Genomic DNA, 22,829 nt, shown 5'->3' with positions numbered 1-22,829 from the left:
GTTTTTTTAAATGCACTCTACCTCCCCACCCTTATACCCTTTCCACCCAAGACGTACACCTGATGCCTTTGTCACACATTACATGCACCCAACCCCTTCCCTGCAGTCAGCTAGATTTCCCTCGCAATAAACGTGGGTGGGTAGGTACCGGAGAAGGGAAACCTGAAAAGAGGAAGTGGCTGCTTTCCTGCATTCTGCCTCAGGGTCTTACTGCCCACCCTGCTCTGTTTCGTTGCTGTGTTTGCTCAAACGGAACAAAGAGCAGGGAAAGCCCCTCCCCTCCAGGCAGAGAGAGAGAGAGAGAGAGAGAGAGAGAGAGGCGCCCTCCACGAGTTGTCGAGCTTGGGCAACGGCTGCGCGGCCGACGGCGAGGCGCTAAGGCGCCGGCTCCCCAGGCTGCAGCGCTTGGCCAGGCGCTGCGCTTGCATGCCTGGCCGCGCCCAGCTCGCCTCAGCGCAGCGGAAAACAGAAGCAGTGGCGGAGACGACGACCCCCCACCCCAACCAAGCCTCGATTGCTTGTCCCTTCCCTCTGGACTCGCGCCCCCCCCCCAGGTGTTGCGCCCGGTGCGGCTGGCACCCCTGGCAACCCCCACGCTACGCCACTGTCCAGCACCATAATTCAAAAGCATCAATTCTTCGGCGATCAGCCTTCTTTATGGTCCAGCTTTCACTTTCAGCTTTCACAAGCTTCTTAATTTAACTAGAATGTGTGTATTCCATAATCCATGCCTAATACCTTATCACCACAACAGATATCGCCATAACATAGGAAAGGCAGCCTTTAAAGATGAGCTACAGAGCTAGGACTCAGCGGCTGATGGTGGGGAGTAAGTTGCCATTGAGCTAAACATACTCTTTTATGTACTCCAAGCAATCACTTTGATCTAGAACTAACCAAGACCCCACCAGTGTTTGATGAATGGGGCAGGCAAACCAAAACCACAACAGTGTTTGATGAATGGAACAACAACAACAAGCACCCAACCCTCCCGCCAGAACATCCAAATGTAGCAAAAAGGGGTAGGGCAGACATGACCAAGCATCATTTTCAAATGCATTTTAAGTTTACCAGGGTGATCTTGGTGAGGACAAGATGGTCATTGGGAAATAGAGTGGAATAACCCTTTTAATAAAGTGAAACGACCCCATTATAATCTCTCTTTTGTCATGGCGAGTGTGCGCCCGACGTGTCATTACAATGAAACAAAACTGCACATGATTCTACAGTTACTTTGAACACAATAGCAAATGTCAGATGCAAATGTGCACAGTTGACATGGTTTGTTTGCCTAAAATCAGCGTGCAATTTGGCAAACATGTAGGCTTTGGGGGATCTGTGGAAAGAGAACAGAAAGCTTTCTAGGCAAGACAAAAATTATGTTGTCTGTTTCACAAAAATTATCTTGTCTCATTTTTTAAGACACAGTATTTAGAAACCATGGGGGGGGGGAGTTCATAATAAGCGAGAAGCACAGTCAGGTTACTGGACTCTTTCCCCTACCTCCAGAACAGAGACAACAGAGATATTGTGTTATATTTACTGCCTTGATTGGCTGAAGCATGATCATGTAAAGTCAACATTTTGGAAGCATATATATTTTGAGTTTGTTCAGGCTTCTTTATTTAATGCTTTACAAGAAATGGTAAGCAGCAGGCAGGACAAAGGCATACTGTGAAGATAAGCAATCTGATGCAGGAAAGGGACAGAAAACAGCATTTTTGTACACTGTAGAATGCCTCCCCATGCTGTTGTACTAAGGCAGTCTTCACCTGCTTTTAAAGTGGTTATTGAAAGCTTTTTTTCTTTCTGATGGGTAGCCTAGAGGCTGGCATATACATGGTTTCTTAAGCAACAGGCTGTGAAACACAGGCTGTGTCTGTGATTATTAACTTGGAGGGGACCAGTAAATGCAAAGGGAAGCCAACTAACAAGGAAAAATATGGTCTTCACTTTTTTAAAATTCATTCATTCATTGCTCTAGGGTAAGCAAGGGGAAAAGTCATTTGAATACACACACACCTTAAAAGAATATACTGCTTTGGGGTTTGCTCTATACATGTAAAAGCACATTTGCTTCCCTCCAAAAAATATTGGGAACTGCAAGGATGTGGGTAATTGTAGCTCTGTGAGGTGGGTTTTTTTATTATTTTTAAATCCAATATATTTATATCGCAAGCCAGTTCTCTACCAAATCTTCCCATTCCCATGTGCAGAGAGCAGTGTGCACTCACTGATGCAGGCTAGAACTGGATCATGTCCTTAGTCATTATTGTGAAATGACTTTTTAAACCCTGCTGAAATATATCTTAATTTGCACTGAGCTGATTTTAAAATAAGTATCTTTTGGAATAATAAAGTATATCTAAAAAGAAGAAGACAAGCAGGGAAAAGTTCAGTTTTCAAGAGCCGATATATAAGACATCCATTATGATGAATAAGTACTACTTAAGAAAATCTTTTATGCCATGACTAGCCTTAGAATGAAACCAGTGATTAAAAAGAGATTGCTCATGAGAATGAAATCCTACCACTCAAGTAATGCATGGATTGATTCTTCTCTGTGCTCTGTTGGAAAGACTCTGCAAATCTAATAAGAATTTATATAAATTGAGAGAGCATGGTCCAAGTATCTCACCTTTCTTCATTTAGATGTCATTAGAGTTATAGTTATATCTTTTTAAGGATGAAGGACTTGAGCAAACCTGTCAGTGTTCAAAATTAGTTTTCCATCTAGTCAGCCTATGAAATCCAAGGACATTCATGTATAGAATTTTCAGACCTGCAATTTTCTGTTTCAAACATGTATTTTTTTTCCTTGATACATGCAGAAACCACTCTAAATGAAGGCCAGCAACATTGCTGAATGATGACTGTAAAGAATCACCAATGGCAGCCCCTTGTTGCAAGCTGCAGCAGAAGCAGGTGAAAAACTTCCCATTTTCCAGCAGAATGTTGATAAATATGCCTTTGTAGCTCAAGAAATATAGTGGGCAAAGTAATGAGGAAAGATGTAAGTTATCAGGAGGCAAAATAATCAAGGGATCTTAACTGGAGTTGAAAGCACAGCCAATTGGTCCTCATCTAAATACAATCATAGGTTGGTGAACTGCAATAATTGTTTATGGATTAAGATACAACAATGCTGACCAAGGACAGAAGGGAGAGGTACTAGCAAGGGCAGCTGAGGGTGGAAGCAGCTGACCAATCCTCATGCCCAAGTTTACTTAGAAAGGGTTGAATCCAGATGAAGTTGGCTATTTCAAGGTCATACTGAAAGTATGTCCTACATGAATATTGGAAAGAAGTTGATGCAGTGGAAAACAAACACTGAAGTTGTTATTACAGAAGAGGCGAGGCAGTCTGTTTTCTCACTCTTTAGGGAAAACTGATTGTTTCCGAATATCACCGTTCAGATCAAGGGAAGTCATAGTACCACTCTATTCTGCCTTAGTCAGACCACACCTGGAATACTGTGTCCAGTTCTGGGCATCACAATTTTAAAAGGATTTTTTTAATTTTGAAAGCTGGAATGTGTGCAGAGGAGGGTAGCTAGGATGATCAGGGGTCTAGAAGCCAAGCCTTATGAAGAATGGTTGAAGGAGCTGGGCATATTCAGCCTGGAGAAAAGGGAGACTGAGGGGAGATATGATAGCCATCTTCAAATATCTAAAGGGCTGTCGCATAGAGGATGGAGCAAGTTTGCTTTCTCCTGCTCTGGAAGGTTGGACTCGAACTAATGGCTTCAAGTTGCAGGAAAGGAGATTCCAACTAGACATACAGAAAAACTTTCTGACAGTAAGAGCCGTTCGACAGTGGAACGGTCTCCCTCAGGAGGTTGTGGACTCTACTTACTTGGAGGTTTTTAAGCAGAGGTTGGGTGTCCCTCTGTCATGGATGCTTTAGCTGAGATTCCTGCATTGCAGGATGACCGTTAGATCCCTTCCAATTCTATTATTCTATAACAGCAAATCTCTGTCACGTGGAGCCACTCATGTAAACGCTTTGAAAGAGAGCAACTCGTTCTATTGGTATCAGATTATTCCCTTCATTTGCTACGTGATATCCTGAGTTGTGAAAAAGCAGTGAGTACATATATTTTGGCCTTCATCAACACTCTATTTCATCCTAAGAACAAGCTCTATCTGCTGATGTTTAAAAGAGCATTTAAACACCTTCAAAAACTCTCCTCCCTTCAACTTAGTTCTCTAATGCATGCTGATCAGTGCAGTTCACGCGTCTCCCCCACCCCTCCTTGCACGTTTTTAATTCTATTTTGTCCTAACGTGTTTCCTTCTCACCATCAGGAATATACTTCGCTATTACATTAACTATTTTGCCGTTGAAAGCACCGTCGTCTCAAAGGTCAATCACAATGGAAATTAACAAGTGGAACATTGCAAATGCTGAAGAGTTTTTATTTATTATATTTCAATGCTATCCTTCCTCTCGTAGGGGCTCAAGGAAGTTTACCGCATAATAAAGTTGAATTGAGCAGGACTCAGACAAATCTCATAACGGGTACATGCAAATGGCTGCCCACTTGTATTTCAACAAGTTTGTAATAAGGGCACACCAGAAGCCTAGATCTCCTAAGCAGCTGGGGAAGGCATAGTTCAGGGCTGTACCAGTTCAGAACACAGGCACAGACTCATGTGAATCAGTGGCCTTCCAGTAAATATTTCCCATCAACTCTTCTCCCTGACATGCAGTTTCCCGTGTGCAGGAGAAAGGTTTGTATGGAGGAGCATTCAATCACGAAAACTCCAGTCTCAAGTAGTATGGTCCAGAAGCACGTTTTCATCCCTGTGTTCTCTGACTGAAGATATTAATTTGCTTTCTGCACATTCATAAAGACAATAGGCTGGTTGTCCTCCGCCTTTTTAAGACCTTGGGAACTGAAGAGGCTGGCTGCTACAGGAAGACAATTTTACGCATGACCTGAATGGAAGTGAAGAGACAGCTGCTTGAACTGTCATCTGGTGTGTGGCGCAATATGGCTTAGATGCCACTATGCTACTTTACTTTACACCTGTGGTCTTTGTCTGCTGTTTTTGAGAAATAATTCCGACTGACTGACTTGTGTGTACATAGTACCAATGTAGCCTAACATCAAATGTGAACTAGATAAACTAGGGTTTATGTCTTTATTCTGTGTGTGTGTGTGTGTGTGTGTGTGAGTGTGTGTGTGTGTGTGTGTGTGTGTGTGAGTGTGTGTGTGTGTGTGTGTGTGTGTGTGTGAGAGAGAGAGAGAGAGAGAGAGAGAGAGAGAGAGAGAGAGAGAGAGAATGACCTTAATTTGCAGAGCAATCCAAAAACCCTTCTGGGCAGGGATGTGTGGGTTGATAAATGGTCTCCCTCCTCTAAGCCTGCTGAAAGTTGTGGTGAGTAGAAGCCCAGTAGCAATATCCCTGCCAGCAGAGCCTGGTGGAAAGCCCCGAAAGGTGAACTGGTTTGTGATCTGTTGTGTCCTGAGCCAGTCTCACTGCCATCAGGTAATGCCATCAGCACCCCCAATCTGGACCCATATTCTGTGCCAGCCTGGACCTAGTTCAATGATAAAGTTTGATGGCCCAGCCCCACACCTTCCACAACAGCTACCTTGAGCAGCCATGATGCCAATGCAGTAGGGGCTCCACCACTCTACTGTAAGGAGTGGGGGCTAGAATTTCAGCCTAAGTCATAATCTTAGACTGAGACCTTTCCCTTCGTCCCATTATATCCACACATAAAATACTAGACCCTCTGGACTGAATGTGGCCCTGGGAAGCCTTCAATGCAGTCACACAGGTGCTGAAGCTGCTCCCCTCCACCAATTCCTTTTGCTGCCTTCCTGAGAAATTCACGTTCCTTTAAGCCCACAACCATCTGCCCCATGTAAATTGTGGTCCTTTCAGTCACTCCCAACAACTGTTTGGGGACCTGAAAGTTAGAGTGATGAACAGTCATTCCTACCTTGCACATTCTGCCTGTGGATGTGAATAGCTTCTACTCCACCTGTCAGCCCAGGCCCTGTCAGATCTACTGGCATTTATCCCAATGACTGCTGACGTACCTTCATCTCACGTGGCCCTCAGGGGCAAAAACACTGTGTGACCCTCTCCTGTAGGCTTAGTTTTGGCCCCTACAACTCCATGAATACTTTTCCCGGGTCACTATCACACAACCAGCACCTTCTGGGCCTTTTTTCTGACTGTATATATTGGATCGCATATGAGAAACTGAGAATGCAACTCTTCAAAACCACATTTTACAGGTGCCTAACCTCAGATCCGTATAGTTAAAGCTATGGTTTTCCCAGTAGTGATGTATGGAAGTGAGAGCTGGACCTTAAAGAAGGCTGATCTCCAAAGAATTGATGCTTTTTAATTACGGTGCTGGAGGAGACTCTTGAGAGGCTCAAGGACTGCAAGAAGATCAAACCTCTCCATTCTTAAGGAAATCAGCCCTGAGTGCTCACTGGATGGACAGATTGTGAAGCTGAGGCTCCAATACTTTGGCCACCTCATGAGAAGACTTCCTGGAAAAGGCCCTGATGTTGGGAAAGATGGAGGGCACAAGGAGAAGGGGACAACAGAGGACGAAATGGTTGGACAGTGTTCTTGAAGCTACCAGCATGAGTTTGACCAAACTGCGGGAGGCAGTGGAAGACAGGAGTGCCTGGTGGTGTTCTGGTCCATGGGGTCACAAAGAGTCGGACATGACTAAACGACTAAACAACAACAACAACCTCAGATCCTACTGAGGAATGCCAGAAGCGAACATGATGATAAAGACATGCTTAACCAAATATGCACAGATACATCCTGGTAACGTCAATCTCTGCATGGTCCAGGCAGCACCAGGCACCCCATCTTTTCATCTGTGAGGAAGTTCATGCTGAAACAGGTCGTATGAAAGCAGCATTTGAGGCCATTTGCAATAGTAGTGGAAGGCATGAGAAGCACCGTGTTTCATTATGGAGAGGGTGTGTGTTTAAAAATAAATCTGGCAGGACTAGGTCAAGTCATTTTTCTGCCCAAGGAAGAACTGCAAATGGTGCACCCTCCCACAAGTCAAGATACATAATACCCAAGGCCAGCTAAGTTATTTTGACATCTGAGGCAGAAAGTCCTACAAGCACCTCTTCCCCTACCGCACAGGAAAACTACAATGATTATAAACCAATAACTAACTACTTGCTGCCCTTTCACGACACCCAAAATCTGCTACCTGAGATGGCAGCCTCAATCTGCCTGGTGGAAAAGCCAACCTGGAGATTTGGTGCAGTGTCTTGTACTTTTAAACACAAGTAACTCACAACAAAAAGGCATGTATTGATCTTTGCAGATTCACCATTAATTATGCACTCCCCATCAATAAAAGGAAAGAGAATACTACTAGTTAACCCCGTAAGATTGTTGTCAGAAAACAATGAGGCACTGTTCACATTGAAGTGCTGTACAAATGAAGAGCCACAGCATCAGGGGCTATCCTGTTCACATTTAATGCAGTTCCAACATTCATTGATCAATCCAGATATTCAACAGACAAGAAAAGAGCAGGATAGGTAAAGTGAAGTTATACCAGAAGATATCCTAGTTTAACAGAGCTTCAGCAGTACTAGCCAATGTTTAGTTTATTTATATGCCACTCTTCCGTGGTGGACAGCCTAGATATCAAATAAATATCAAAATACACCGTCATATTTTTTTAAAAATGTAACAAAACATTTCAAACCAATAGGATTAAGGTGAGGAAGATGAAATTATACAATCACACCTAATATATAGTAACATAAATGCAAGATCAGAATTAATAGAAACCCAATAGCTCATCTATAGGTAGGCAATGTTGTGCTCTCCAGGTGTTGCTGGACTACAACTCCTATTATCTCTGATCGTTGGCCATGTGGGATGGGCTTGATGGGAGCTGGAGTTCATCAACATTTGGAGAGAACCATATTATTTACTCTGGATTGCGGGTGGCGCTGTGGGTTAAACCACAGAGCCTAGGACATGCTGATCAGAAAGTCGGCGGTTCGAATCCCTGCAACAGGGTGAGCTCCCGTTGCTCGGTCCCTGCTCCTGCCAACCTAGCAGTTTGAAAGCACGTCAAAGTGCAAATAGATAAATAGGAACCGCTCCAGCGGGAAGGTAAACGGCATTTCAGTGCACTGCTCTGGTTCGTCAGAAGCGGCTTGCAGTCATGCTGGCCGCATGACCCAGAAGCTGTACGCCGGCTCCCTCGGCCAGTAAAGCGAGATGAGCACCACAACCCCAGAGTCGGTCACGACTGGACCTAATGGTCAGGGGTCCCTTTACCTTTACACTACTAATGTGGATCTTGTTAAACTCCAAGGAACTTGCCATCCCTTGCTTAAATACAGCTTTGTGGGGCAAAGCCTTCCCACTACCCTAGATGGTTCACAACTGGCTGCTTCATGTCTATCCTACAGAAAGCAGGAAACAGTAAAAGGAAAGTACTAGGGAGTGGCAGTGATGATATTTTTCTCTAGTTTTCTGGATAATTCCTTCTCTTAACATCCTGAAGAATGTTGCAATATCCCAGGAGCTCTGTTCTTGTGGACTACTGAAACCCTGCCTAAATAGTGAAGAAATAATCCAAGTTTGGGTCCTGTTCAGACAGTATAATAATGATATACCAGAAATATACCTCTAAGCTTTCATTTGCCAAACTCAGCTACTTTAATGTCATCATCCTTCAGAAAGAAGCTTCTCTACTGAAAATGTTCAAAAGATGACACATTTCTAGTTCTTAAAACCCTTGACACATCATATATAGTGGCATGTATAGAAGCCTATTCAGCCTTTTAACTATTAATAGATACTGTTTTGTAAGCTCTATAAAACACTTGGGCTCCCAACATCACACTACCATCAACGCAACTTCTACATATCAGTTCAAAAGACTGGCATGCTCAGGAATGCGTTTCAGAAAACCAGGATAGCTGTTGCTGGCATGGTGCCGTGTCCCTCCCACAGTCTGCTTTGTTTTCTCAATTATAGTGTTCAGTATCTAAGACACTGCTTTTAAATTTAAGCTAATGCACTGTGATCATATACGAGTTCATGCAAGAGAGTAACTTGCCAGGGCCAGTTCCAAATCTGAGTGGGCTGAGTGGGCAAAATGCTCTCAGGTGAGCCCCCTTCTCCATCCTGTGGCTGCAGATGCCGCCTGGGTCTGGTGGGCAGCTAAGGGAAGGTGAAACTAGGAGTAGGCAGAGCCAGAGGTCACAATAGGCAACACAAATTTGACACCAGCACAAGACTGTGGGCTTGGGAGGTTGAAGAAACACAGGGGTTAAAGGATGGAGGAGAAAGAAATACAGCAAGGACCAGAAGAGATGAATAACACTGAGGGAAAAGAAGAAGTCTAGGGTCTGGGAGATCAAGAAACAATAAGGTCTGAGTGGAAGTGGGGGGGGGAGCAAGACAAAGGGTTGGGAAGATATAGACATAGAGAGGTTATGGGATGTGGAGTGAGCTTTTTTGTTCTGCACTGCAGAAAAGGAAGTCCTTTTCTATCTTGTCATGGTTCCCTGCCCCTGCCTGAAACCACAGCAATACCGCCTGCCTGCCTACTGCTTCCCTCCCGGCCTCTGAAGTGCTATGCTTCTCTCAGAACAGACTGCAGAGGGTATGTGATCGGTTGAAAGAATCCTGCCTGAATGAATTCTGATTGGTGCAAGTACACCAATCAACATAAAACTGGTGTATGTGTGTGTGTTTTGAAGTGCTTGCAGTAGATTCGTTGTGGGAGTTGGTCCTGAACAAATCATTCTTTGAAAATTGAAGGAAATAATTGGGTCCCGATTGGCCAGTTTCAAGGAACAAAAGTCATTTAGAGCAATAGTGTCTCTTGGTGACCTGCCTGGACACTTCTATAGGAAATTGCTTGAAAAAAGGTGACTCTCTCTCCCTCTCTCCCCTGTGGACTGCAGCAGTGGGGTCAAGCCACAGTATGCTGATACCAGGCAAAAGGGGGAAGTGGGCTCAAGCTCAGGGGTTTTAAGATGGGGTTAGCTGCTCTTGATGAGTCACCACCCTTTTTGCCCTTATGCCTTTATTACTGGAAACTGGTGAGTTTACCCAGCAGTGGCGGGCAGCCAGTGCTCCAAACAGGTGAGTCTAGTTGCTATTTAAATGTACTTCAATGTTGCAGAGCAAGGTTATGTCAGGGGAATTTGAATGGCAGCTGTAACTCAGCTGCCCAATGCTGCTCAGAAGACTGGGCTGTGGGGTAGGGGATAGAGGAAAGACCAGGGCAGGCACCAGTGCAGGTGAATGGGCAGCAAGCCAAATGTTGTTGTTGTTTAGTCGTGTCCGACACTTCATGACCCCATAGACCAGAACACGCCAGGCACTCCTGTCTTCCACTGCCTCCCGCTGTTTGGTCAAACTCATGCTGGTAGCTTCGAGAACACTATCCAACCATCTCGTCCTCTGTCGTCCCCTTCTCCTGGTGCCCTCCATCTTTTCCAACATCAGGGTCTTTTCCAGGGAGTCTTCTCTTCTCATGAGGTGGCCCAAGTATTGAAGCCTCAGCTTCAGGATCTGTCCTTCCAGTGAGCACTCAGGGCTGATTTCCTTAAGAATGGAGAGGTTTGATCTTCTTGCAGTCCATGGGACTCTCAAGAGTCTCCTCCAGCACCATACACAGGATCACAGCAATAAGACTATAGGTTTTCTTGAACAAATGCTAATTTCAGACAGGGAGGCCATCAAAGCATAACATGGCTGGGCAGGTTGCCCTCTTTTCTCATTTGAAACTCTTTTGTGGGGTGGGGAACCTGCAACCCTTGTCTTAATTTCATGCAGCCCACATAGATGAGGTAGCACAGAGGCAAGAACAGAGCACAACAGATAGAGAGAAAACTACTTAATCCTGCAATGCTACAAACTCCACATACATTTGGCTCTGCCTACCCCACCCCCCGCAACATTGGCTGACGCCGCAGAATGTCTCCCCCCCCCCAACAGTGGCCTATAATGGCCCCTTATAGGAAATAGTTTTCAATCCCTGTATTAGTAAGTAAGAGGTAACAGGTATGCCTGCTGGCAGCCACCTACCTGCTCTTCCCCTGATTCTGCTTACCTGTTTCATTCTGCAGAGGTAGTCATTTTGGGATCTTGAGTGCCAACAGAATTAAATGGCCCTACCTGTTAGATTCCCATAATTCAAAGCTGGATAGTATTGATTCCCAGTTGCACAGGATTCTGAATTGCATTACAGCAGGGAACTAAAATAAATAGCTTGCAAATATATTCCACTTTTTGAGTCTATGATTATCTACAGCTACTCAATCAATAAGTGTCAGGTTCAGCCAACTGTTCCTTTCTCACTGAAAATACAAACAACACTGCTGGGCTTATCAGCTATGGAAACCTTGATTCACATCCTTGCTTGACTTATTCTCCAATGGGATTGTTGCAAGGTTAAGATGGGGCAACCGGCTTGGAGGAAGGATGGGATACAAATTTGACAACAGATTAAAAGAAGAAATAGTAACTAACCTAGCCTGCTCAGCCTCTTATATATATCTATATATTCATTCAGTCTTTTTCAAATGAATTGCTCGTCCCAAATGCTCATTTTTGTCAAAACTATTAATAAAATAATTCACATTTTTATCTCCTGCCACACAAGATTTTTGAGTCTATCTGTGGAAAGGCTTTTCAACAGCTGGACTGAGGAACAGTTTGGGAGAAGTGATTATAACATGTGGGTGTCACTGCTAAACTTGCAGAAGCCAAGGGTGTGAGGGTTTAAAGTGTCATAAAATGGCATCTGCACAGAGCACAGGAATCAATAGTATGTAACTCAGTTACGGGTGCCTTTGCAAACTTAACATTTTAAAGCTTTTGTTGTTGTTTAGTCGTGTCCGACTCTTTGTGACTCCATGGACCAGAGCATGCCAGGCACTCCTGTCTTCCACTGCCTCTCGCAGTTTGATTTTAAAGCTACTAATAGTAATTTCAGGTGTTAAAAAATTTCTCCTTGCAGTGTTCCCTTATATCTAATGGAGAACACTGCAATACATTTGCTAAGACAGCAGCAGTAACTATCCAGAAGTTAGTACTGTACTGTTATTGCATATACTGAAAATTATGCTGGCACAATCATGAAATCGCTACGAAGACACTGCTGCAATGTCTGTGGTTATGGGTTCTGAAAAATAAGCAGCTTATCTGTAATATATATATTATTCATTTGGCCCACTGTGGAGTATTCTAGGGTACCTGTGGCTGTCCAGTTATTGCTGGACTTCAACAACCAACATGGCCAACGGGCAATGGTTCTGGGAGTTGTAGTCCAACAACATAAGGAGGGCCACATGTTCCTGTTCTAGAGCTCCAAATGAAAAGAGAAGCATACCCCTCCTTCCTCCCAGCTACTGTAAATTTGACATAAAGCAAGGTTAAAGGGGCTGGGAACACATCTTCCTCTTCAGCCTACTGCTAACTGGAGTGGGAACAGCAGCAGCAAATGTCTTCTCCAAGTTTCTTCATGACTGCAAGCTCTTCAAAATATTTTTCATCTTTAGTTTAGAAATGCCATCTTTAAGTTAGATACGTTGAACAATTTAAACTTAGATTCTTCAGATGCTACATCATGGATCCAATATCAAATTATATGCTTGCATGGCGCAATATGCAGTCATGCCCGGAGGTATTAAACATGTATGGCCACTTTTTGCCTAAGACAATTCATTCTACTAGTTATTGTTTCTGTGCTGTTGTCTCTTCCTGGGTTTACTTCTAATGAAGCCCTAACACTTCATACTCAGATATACATGGCTGTACTTTCCTACAAGTGCCTTTATGCAGAACTCCCAACAGGATGGGGGATGGGAATAGGGGGAAAGGTCAAAGAATTTAACAGAAATATTTCCAACAGAAGCACCAAATTTACTAACTATAACAAAGGAATGTAGGTGTATTGCTATTATGTTTCTTTGAAAATCTTCCCCCACTTTTAAAAATTACTTTGGAACTTCCATTCAACAACAACAAAAGACGAAAGATGGTTTGCTTCACATATAGAAAGCAATAGCTACCAAGAGGTCAAAGTAGCCACACTTAATGATAATACAGACAACTGCAAGTTTGAGAAACAGCAACACTCCATAGGACACCCTTCTGCAGCAATTACTATGTGTTCCACTTTTCTAGTCACTAGAGCAGTGCAAGTCATGCACTCCAAGATCAGACAAAAATTGCGAAAAAAGAAATTATAAGAGATGCTACTGGTACAACAACTCCCAAACCACTGATAACCAGGTGCCTATAGGTTATCTGTTGGAATTTTATTTCTTTATTAAACAGCTTTTTCTTCCAACTTTGAAACCAGAAGGCATTCCCAACACCATACATGATCATTATATCTGAAGGTGAAGCAGCTACTCTACTGGTAGTAATATAATCTATGGTAAATGGCAAAAGTGTTTTCCAAGTTTTTGAGAGACTAAACACTACCAGCTGTAAAACACCAGCATGAAATTACTATCTGATATACCTTGGGAGGCTGGAACATCCAGAGAAGAGTCTATCATTTCATTCTAGGTGGACAATGAGACATCCTTGCAGGACAACTCTATTCACACCCTTGCTCAGTGCCATTTTTCACAGAATTTTGTCTTACCCATTTGTATCCTTTGCTTTCCTTTAATTTCTATTGAAGTGCATTATTCAAGGGGAAATCTTGTTTGATTAGTTGCATGGTCTGGAAAGTGGAACAAGGACCAAAGTTGCCAAAGTTGATATTTTAACCATGTTCATTTTGTACAGTAATATGCAGGTTAGTTTGACTAAGGTTTTGTATCTGATGCTACTATGAAATTCTTGCTTGAAATATAGGCGGACACTGGGCATAGAGAATCAAAATTAGGATCAAATTACTTAATCCTCATGTTGTAAAAATTAAGGTCTACATTTGGGTTTTTAGCAGATATGGTTAACTCCACTCCACTCCACAAAGTGCACAATAAATATTCTACAAAATAAATGTCTGCAAAAGAGAAATGGTTAGATGTTAAATCATTTTTCACTGGCACACCCATGTACATTTCCAAAATTGCAATTTAACTTTTTTTTTCCTCCAAGGAAAGGGAGATATGCTACAGCACACTATGCATTAGATTATAGCCACTCTACTTAAAACACACAGTTGTTTAAATTAAAATATAATTGTTATGTCTTTTTAAATGATAAATGCTCAGGATGCAGTAGACAGGAAACTATTCGCTGCAAATATTTTAAATTAATAGCACCATGTTATACATCTGTTTGTGCCTGGCTGCTTATATTGTCAACACCTTCAGCTTAAAGCATGGCATAATAGACTCAGCAATGCCTACATGTAGCTCCCCAACCCATTGTTCCCTCAGGCACTTCTGGGCATCTCCAATCCTTTGGGATAGGTACAAGACAAAGCATGAACTCAGAGAGCTTACAGGTACAGAGAATATTTTGAGCACATTACATTTTTCAAATACAATTTCGCACAGATCCTAAGCATGATTTTGTTGCCTTGTTATAAACTGCAGCTGCAGATACTTGGTGACAGAATAAACTGGCAACATAATTAGTTAATTTTTCAACCAGCACCAGAGAAAATAAACTTGAGCTACTTTCTCCTAGAAAGAACGAAGCAAAAACGTATCTACAAAGGGCTGACTTGCATTCAACAACCTTTATGTTTAACTTCAACTTCTAAATTTATGCATGAGTGCAACTACCATAAATGGTACTTTAAAATTGCTGGGGTGCGTATGTATGTGTGTGTGCGTGCAGACACACACATAATATATATTGAAAATACACACACATCAAGAGCGAGAGAGAGAGAGAGAGAGAGAGAGAGAGAGAGAGAGAGAGAGAGAGAGAGATGCAGACATACTGTACACGTGCACTATTAGAAAAGGTCTGCAATATCAGTTTACAGCTTAAAGTGCTTTAATAAAAGGCTTGCAACAACAGAAATCAATTAACTGCACCTGAAATATTAACCATGGCTTTGAACCCTGCCTTTCTTTCATCCTACAAGATCATAAGAGCTTTTTTTAAAAAATAAAAATCTGCCGGTACATCTATGCAGAAATCAACAGTGTTTCTGAAATGCTTTAATACCTGCGTGAAATACAGTAGTATTCTGGTCTGCATTAGCATTTCATGCCTAAATGCAATAGTGGACATTTGTCACAGCAACAGAAAACACATTTATACAGTGCTTACTTGGAAAGTGTTCCGAGGCGTAATAATAGACATCCTCATAACCCTCATGATAATCCTCCTCTGGCCGGTACTTTTTGCCTTTTCTTCTCCTCGATCTTCTTATCTGCTTGACAAAGCCCAAGAAACGCTCCATCTCATTCAGCAGCCCACAATATCAGGTCTGTGTACCCTTTGTTGGTTTTGGCCAACAGCCGCACTTCACAAAAAGCAGCCTGAGCATGAATGAGCAGCAAATACAGGAGAACTGGCCCCTTTGACCAGCCAGCTTGGCACCATTCAAAAATCAGTTTAAGCTCTGACAATAAAGGACACTCGCTGCTTTACCTTTGCCAGATCCTGAACAGAAAGAACCGAAGAGACCATTTCAGTCTGAAAACAAATATTTATAAAGAGAAAACCATCAGCTGAAAAGGTATGCTCTTCGTGTCAAACACGCTCTAATAAATAAACGGAACAAAGTTCAAAAGATCTGCCTGACAGCAAGAGGAATCCCAGCACTAGAATTTCACTATTCTGTGTCTCCATCATTTGAAGAGGGGACAGAGGGGCGGAGATAAACGTTACTCAATGGACTGAACCACATCTGAAAGTAGAAGAGGTTTTCTGCAACCTAGTATTTACTACCTTATTATTTGCAGTTGCACACCTTCAAATGTCATGTGATTTTTCTCTCTTGTCTTCTCTTCTTTGGTTTGCAGAACAATGAACAAGGAACACATCGTTTCTGAATACCATACAATGCAGCCTGAACAAACAGAAAAGTGGTTTAATCCATATACACAGACCACTCACTGGCAAGCGTGTACTGAATGTGTTAATTGGAGCAGCGGGGAGAAACCTTGGCAGCTGCTTCTAAATGACACATTTACCCATTGGGCATTGATATATTTCAATCATTATGCGAACTAAATATTGCAATACATAGAAAGACTCCTCACAGATTAAGCAAAGCATACTTATATCAAGTGAACAAACAAAGGAAGCTATATCATAAACACAGCATATGCCTCACTGTTTTAAACTAGGCATCCTAAAAAAATTTGGGTGAGTTTTCAAACTTAAGAAAACACGTGAGCTGTGTATGTTCTTCTTTAAACCTACTTTCAGAGCTTGAAAGAATTATCAATGTGTTCTGCTTGAATGCCATTCCACAAGCATTTGCTAAGATAAGAAAGGAATTTCTAACAAAATCAAAGCCTCTTTTACAGCAAAAACAAAAAAACCTAAGACATGTTGATTTAAGTCCAATCAGAATAACATTTGCCAGAAATGATTTTGCAACCCTCTCTACTCCAGCAAAATTGGAGTGGGGGGGATCCTTTATCACCAGGAAGTATCAGTTTGAGATGTAAGACTGGAATGCAATTAGTATATCAGAAGTGGAAACAAGGTGGGAAGTGAGTGCACTGCACGGTCACTGATACAGAGCACTGACCACTGGGCTGAGGGCTCCAGATCTGTATTGGTGGTCACTGAAAGGCAGCAGAGTATAGCATACTTCAGTTCAGGAAATATTGTGCAAGCAATACACAGGCATGGGCAAACATTGTTGGGTCACACAAAGTTCTCCTGGCCATTCCTTAGCAGTATCCACACTGCCCCTGCATATCAGCAACAACCACCAATATAGTATACACTTCTCCCTTGGTCACTGGTCAGCACTGGAAGCCATTTCACTGCACTCTGCCCTGTCACACTGGTCATCGCCATGTATCAACCAAATTATCAACTTATCTTAGAACTAGAAAAAAATGGCTGTCCTCGCATTATGTGGAAATTGCTTAGACTTCCTGTTAAAATAAAATTATAGCGTCATTCTAAAACTGGACAGTGAACTCAGCTAGGCGTTAATTTACAGTAAAGGAGCCCTTCACTGATTCATCATTTCTGGGAAACCCCAGCACATAAAGCCAGCACTCTGAACTGACCAGCTCCTCCTCATCCATTACTATTTGAGTGCTGAATTTGAGCCAGAGCTCAAAAAGGATCACCCCAGGATCTTGCTTTCAGTTCCAGAGCTCAACCCAGAATCTGTAACAGGATATTCAAGCCTTCACTTGGGTATCACTTGCTGTCACATCTTACTAGCATCTTTCCCCATTACTGCTACTCCTTATACGGCAACATAGGATGGAATCTTCCTAAGAGCCAGTGTAGTGTAGTGGTAATCTCGTAATCTGGGGAACCGGGTTCGCGTCTCCGCTCCTCCACATGCAGCTGCTGGGTGACCTTGGGCTAGTCACACTTCTTTGAAGTCTCTCAGCCCCACTCATCTCACAGAGTGTTTATTGTGGGGGAGGAAGGGAAAGAAGATTGTTGGCCGCTTTGAGACTCCTTAGGGTAGTGATAAAGCGGGGTATCAAATCCAAACTCTCTTCTAACCTGAAAGAATTGTTTTAACTTGCTAAAAAGAAATTTGTAACTCAAGCTTGCTTGGAAGCCATGTTTCGTATAAATAGAACCTGTGCAGGACCTGGGTGCATCAAAAGGCAAAGGGCATTAATGTCATGGTGAGAGCCTCTTCCCTGGTCAGCCTACATGTATAGAGAGAGTCCTCACTAACCCATAGGTCTTGGACAGAACCACAGGTCAAGGCCTGACTTGCAACTCCCAGCCCACATTAACTTTCTCATGCCATTAAGAGTGTTCTGGACATATCAGCATACTGAAATATATATTGGACCTGATGGTAAGCAAGCTGAAAGGCAGCGTGCTGGGCTGTAGCTCAGTGGTAGAACACATGCTTTATGTGCAAAAGGTTTCTGGTTCAACTCCTGGCATCTCCTGGGAGGGCTGGGACTGGGAGAGACTCCTGCCTGAAAGGCTGGAGAGTCACTGCTCATCAGCATCTGGGCTAGATGAACCAATCAAGTAGAAGATGCCTTCATATGTTCCTCAGCTGCTGGGTCTGCCAGGCCCCAACCTCCCTATACAACCCTGGAAACATCACCTGCTGCCAACAGATTTCATGCTCACAAGCTGCTGTGCATCCTTATTATACAGTCCTGTGCAGGCAAAATCAATGGCAGAGGCAAGAGAGGGAACGAGACTCTGCAACTTGGACAAAGATACTTGGTTGATTTATCTATTGATGGCAGATGACTGTAAGGTATACAGGTATCACTGCATATTCTTTAGTATGAAAGCTGCATACCCAAAGTCATTTATACTGCAGTGCATAGCTAGGAATAGAGGAAAAGCAGGATTCTCTTCATGTTTGGTGCCAAATTCATCCAATTCACAGTTTCTGAAATAATATGGGAACCGAAACATAGCTATCCCTTGAAATTCATACTGTTCCGAATTTTGCAATACAGTTCTCCAACCATCCAGTGTTTACAAAAATGCATGTATTAAGGGAAATAATGCATAAAATGAAGCTATTAGTGAACATAGCATACAAAAATGCATTATATCAGGGGAAACTGTTTGCAAAATGTGTATGTTACAATTCAAAGTGTTGGTGTTGACCTTTAAAGCCCTAAACGGCCTCAGTCCAGTATACCTGAAGGAGTGTCTCCACCCCCATCGTTCTGCCCGGACGCTGAGGTCCAGCTCCGAGGGCCTTCTGGTGGTTCCCTCATTGCGAGAAGCAAAGCTACAGGGAACCAGGCAGAGGGCCTTCTCGGTAGTGGCGCCCGCCCTGTGGAATGCCCTCCCATCAGATGTCAAAGAGATAAACAACTACCTGACATTCAGAAGACATCTTAAGGCAGCCCTGTTCAGGGAAGTTTTTAATGTATGACATATTAGTGTATTTTTGGTATTTGTGGAAGCCGCCCAGAGTGGCTGGGGAAACCCAGCCAGATGGGCGGGGTACAAATAATAAATTATTATTATTATTATTATTATTATTATTATTATTATTATTATTATTATACTCAAAACTTGTGTGTGTGTGTGTGTGTGTGTGTGTGTGTGTTTATTAGTACAAATTCACACTTAAATTCTGATGAATTTTCATGAAATTAAAAAATAAATGCAAATTGCTGCAAGATGTGAATAACTGAATTTAGAAATGGAGAGAACCAAAATTGATAGATCATTCCATCCCACTGCATAGCATGCATAATTCACATTGCCAGTCCTTCAATGTGCAATGTTCTTTTTCCAGGAAATCACCTTCCCAACTCATCCATTTTTGTTTTGGTCCTAAAACCCGGCCCATATCTCCTGTCACCATGTTTCCCTCTCTATTCCAAGAGATGCTTTGATTGGCTGAAAGCCATGAGGCCAACTGTGGTGCAGAGGTATACGTATTTATATTAAACATGTAAATAAGGGGCTGGCCCTTTCAGATAAATGCTTGAAAGTCACAGCAAAATTGCATTCTGAATGCCATCGTGTCAGCCATGCTGTGTGAGGTGAAATACTTTGTTTTATTGTCTACAATCATATCAAGGACTTATCTTCCTCTTTTTAAAAGATGCACGTGTAATTTTAACCCCTTGATTCTATTGGTGTCTCATGAGCAAAATTTTTTGCTCTGTTGGGCCAGCAGTGTAAAGAAAGGAAAAGAAATCCATTATTCACGCATGATGTATGACAGCAAGTATTTATACTATTAAATATGTTTTGAAACATATTTCAGGGTAACAGAGAACAAGGAGAATAATTCAAGTCTGAAAACATAAAATAAATTTATGGACTCCCAGGAGATCATCTCTACACAATGTTTAGTGTGAAGAATGAAAGCTAATTAGATGTCTAATGATCTGCATGACATTTTGTGAACGCCACACATGGTTTCTGCAGCATAAGTTCTTTTGCGAAAGGATGGAAGCTAGAAAGAGTAAACCACAGCCAATTATACATGCTCTAAGTCAAAGAGATGTGACAGTTGCAACATTATATGTTTAGAAAATATCTGCTCATAAGGCAGAGGAGCCTGCAGTGAAACCATTTAAATGCAATATCAAACAACAAGTTAGACATATTCTGATACAGACCATATAATTATTGAGTCCTCACTTATATTCTACCGTAGTATCCAGTATCCAATATTTCTATTACATGCCTTGCAGTCCGTTCAATTAAATATTTTAATTCCATTGCAAGATTTGATCAGTGGATCCTGTAACCACTCCCTTCAGTTACTCATGCTAACATATATTTCTGTCACGGAACAGGGTGGTGGGGTTACTTAATTACATAGTTACCAAACAGGAGCTAAATAAGAGGATGTGGGATCATTAAAAGCAAAAGATCACACTAAAATAGAAAGAGGCTGAGAGGTTTTATGCTAGTACAAACAGATCCACCCTTTACTGATCTTCAGCTGGGCTACAAGTTTCACATGGCACCTCTTCCTTTTGAGTAGGCTCCTTCTGTATCTGCCGTCAGGCCTGCCTTTTGTCTAGGCCCAGGGCCTAGAAAGGGGAAGTCCAGGTCTATAGTGTAGTGTAAGGGCTCATTTGGGGTCCCAAGTGTTAAATATATGTGTGAACAGGTGAGCCAGGGTGTTTCTGCGTGGCCCTACATCTATTTCTCAGATAAGGGCTGCCGCATGGAAGTTGGAGCAAGCTTGTTTTCTCCTGCTCTGGAGGCTAGAACCCGAACCAATGGATTCAAGTTACAAGAAAGAAGATTCCGGCTAAATATCAGGAAGAACTTTCTGAAAGTAAGAGCTGTTCGACAAGGGAAGAGACTCCCCAAAGAGGCAGTAGACTCTTCTGCCTTGGAGGTTTTGAAGCAGAGGTTGGATGGCCACCGGTCGTGTATGATCTAGTTGAGATTCCTGCATTACAGGGGAGCTCTCAGGGTACCTTCCAACTCTAGAATTCTATGATTCTATGTACAGTGGTACCTCAGGTTAAGAACTTAATTCGTTCTGGAGGTCTGTTCTTAACCTGAAACTGTTCTTAACCTAGAATCATAGAATCAAAGAGTTGGAATAGACCACAAGGGCCATCGAGTCCAACCCACTGCCAAGCAGGAAACACCATCAGAGCACTCCTGACATATGGTTGTCAAGCCTCTCCAAAGAAGGAGACTCCACCACACTCCTTGGCAGCAAATTCCACTGTCGAACAGCTCTTACTGTCAGGAAGTTCTTCCTAATGTTTAGGTGGAATCTTCTTTCTTGTAGTTTGGATCCATTGCTCCGTGTCCGCTTCTCTGGAGCAGCAGAAAACAACCTTTCTCCCTCCTCTATGTGACATCCTTTTATATATTTGAACATGGCTATCATATCACCCCTTAACCTCCTCTTCTCCAGGCTAAACATGCCCAGCTCCCTTAGCCGTTCCTCATAAGGCATCGTTTCCAGGCCTTTGACCATTTTGGTTGCCCTCCTCTGAAGCGCCACTTTAGCTAATGGGGCCTCCCGCTGCTGCTGCTGCTGCCGCGCCGCCGGAGCACGATTTCTGTTCTCATCCTGAAGCAATGTTCTTAACCTGAGGTAATATTTCTGGGTTAGCGGAGACTGTAACCTGAAGCGTATGTAACCTGAAGCGTATGTAACCTGAGGTAACACTGTAGTGCTAGAATATAAGTCAGATGGGTTCTTGAAACTGAGCCATCCATGTGGTAAGTGAATTTCAGTCTTCCTCACAATACATTACTGGCAATTATTAGCATATTAGTCTTCTGAAACATGAGGTCCAACAATATATTAAGTTGATTTAAAGCTTTATTGCCCTTGCATGGCTCACCAGATAGAACTGCTTCTCCTCAGTGTCCCTGTGAGGCAAAGTTAACCAGTGCCTTGCTGGAGCAACTAAGCAATTCTTCTTAAATCTAATAAATAATAATACCTATGGCCTTTTAAACTATGTGAGAGGGTTCCTGCTTTTGTTTCTTATTGCGGTATTTTTGTTTGTGTTTTAATACTGAAAACCACCCTGTGATCCTTGGTTGAAGAATGATACAGAAATTTAATAGATAATATGTAATGATAATATTCTCAAAAATCCAAGTGAAAATTCAGTTTCTATTGCAGACATTACCTCTAGAGGAAAGTTTTTTGTGTTGGTTTTTTGTTTTGTTTTTTTGGAAATATTATACTCTGTTTAGTATAGAGAATATCAAGAAGTTTAAGAGAACTATAGGACCAAAGTTAAAGCACTGGATAAAGCCCAAAAAGCTTCCCGAAAGCCAAAAGCAGTCTGTAGTCATAAAGCTTCTTCCAGTTATTGCTGCATGAAGATAACAATGATGAACAGAAGGATTTTACTGCCGGCGAGCTCAAACAAGTAAGTTCTGGTTAGTGATAAAAAGGACAAATATATACCCATATTCTTAGTGCACTGCAAGTGCCTCAGCTTTTCTGAAGCTTCAGATGAATAACAAAGCAAGGATCTAAAGTTTATTAACTCACACTGGAAGTACTTAAACTTTCCACTAATTATTTCCATCCTACTAATTGCGAAATAAATGCACTGGAATTAAGACTTTTCTTATCCTTGCAAGTTCTACAATGAAAGCAAGTTTAAAAAGTAATGATTGCTGGAAAACCCCAGAAAGGCAAAGAAACATCCAAATATATGTAAATGCATATTATTACTCTGTTCTGACCATCTCAGTCATCAACCAGATAGCACAGTCCACTGAAAGCCATTGCATCATACCCATTTCTCACACTGTAGTATTTCT

General features: G+C 42.3%; 1 protein-coding gene and 1 long non-coding RNA gene across 18 annotated transcripts in view; one reads left to right on the top strand and one right to left on the bottom strand.

The window, feature by feature from the left end:
• LOC308596664 overlaps positions 1 to 16,215 on the top strand; it is a 46,686-nt gene extending 30,471 nt beyond the window's left edge. The window contains exons 4-5 of one of the 2 annotated variants that reach the window (XR_014012621.1): positions 2,832 to 2,925; positions 15,935 to 16,215. This is a non-coding gene — a long non-coding RNA (uncharacterized lncRNA). Of the gene's footprint in view, positions 1 to 2,831; positions 2,926 to 4,307; positions 4,469 to 15,934 lie in introns of those variants that run through there. The other variant, XR_014012622.1, reaches the window with a different exon arrangement.
• GRIP1 (glutamate receptor interacting protein 1) overlaps positions 1 to 22,829 on the bottom strand; it is a 346,924-nt gene that overhangs the window by 227,852 nt on the left and 96,243 nt on the right. For 5 of the 16 annotated variants that reach the window (XM_081211480.1, XM_081211464.1, XM_081211463.1 and 2 more), the window contains exon 1: positions 15,237 to 15,749. The exons of 8 other annotated variants lie outside the window; for them this stretch is intronic. In XM_081211480.1, coding sequence (XP_081067606.1) covers positions 15,237 to 15,369 — 133 coding nt within the window. In that variant the 5' untranslated portion in view covers positions 15,370 to 15,749. Of the gene's footprint in view, positions 1 to 15,236; positions 15,751 to 22,829 lie in introns of those variants that run through there. 3 more of the 16 variants (XM_081211479.1, XM_081211465.1, XM_081211471.1) reach the window with 2 other exon arrangements.

Source organism: Podarcis bocagei (assembly GCF_964188305.1).
Source record: "Podarcis bocagei genome assembly, chromosome: 10".
Lineage (NCBI taxonomy): Eukaryota > Metazoa > Chordata > Lepidosauria > Squamata > Lacertidae > Podarcis > Podarcis bocagei.
Note: the sequence above shows the minus strand (reverse complement) of the source record. Positions and strands in the feature narration are given on the sequence as shown.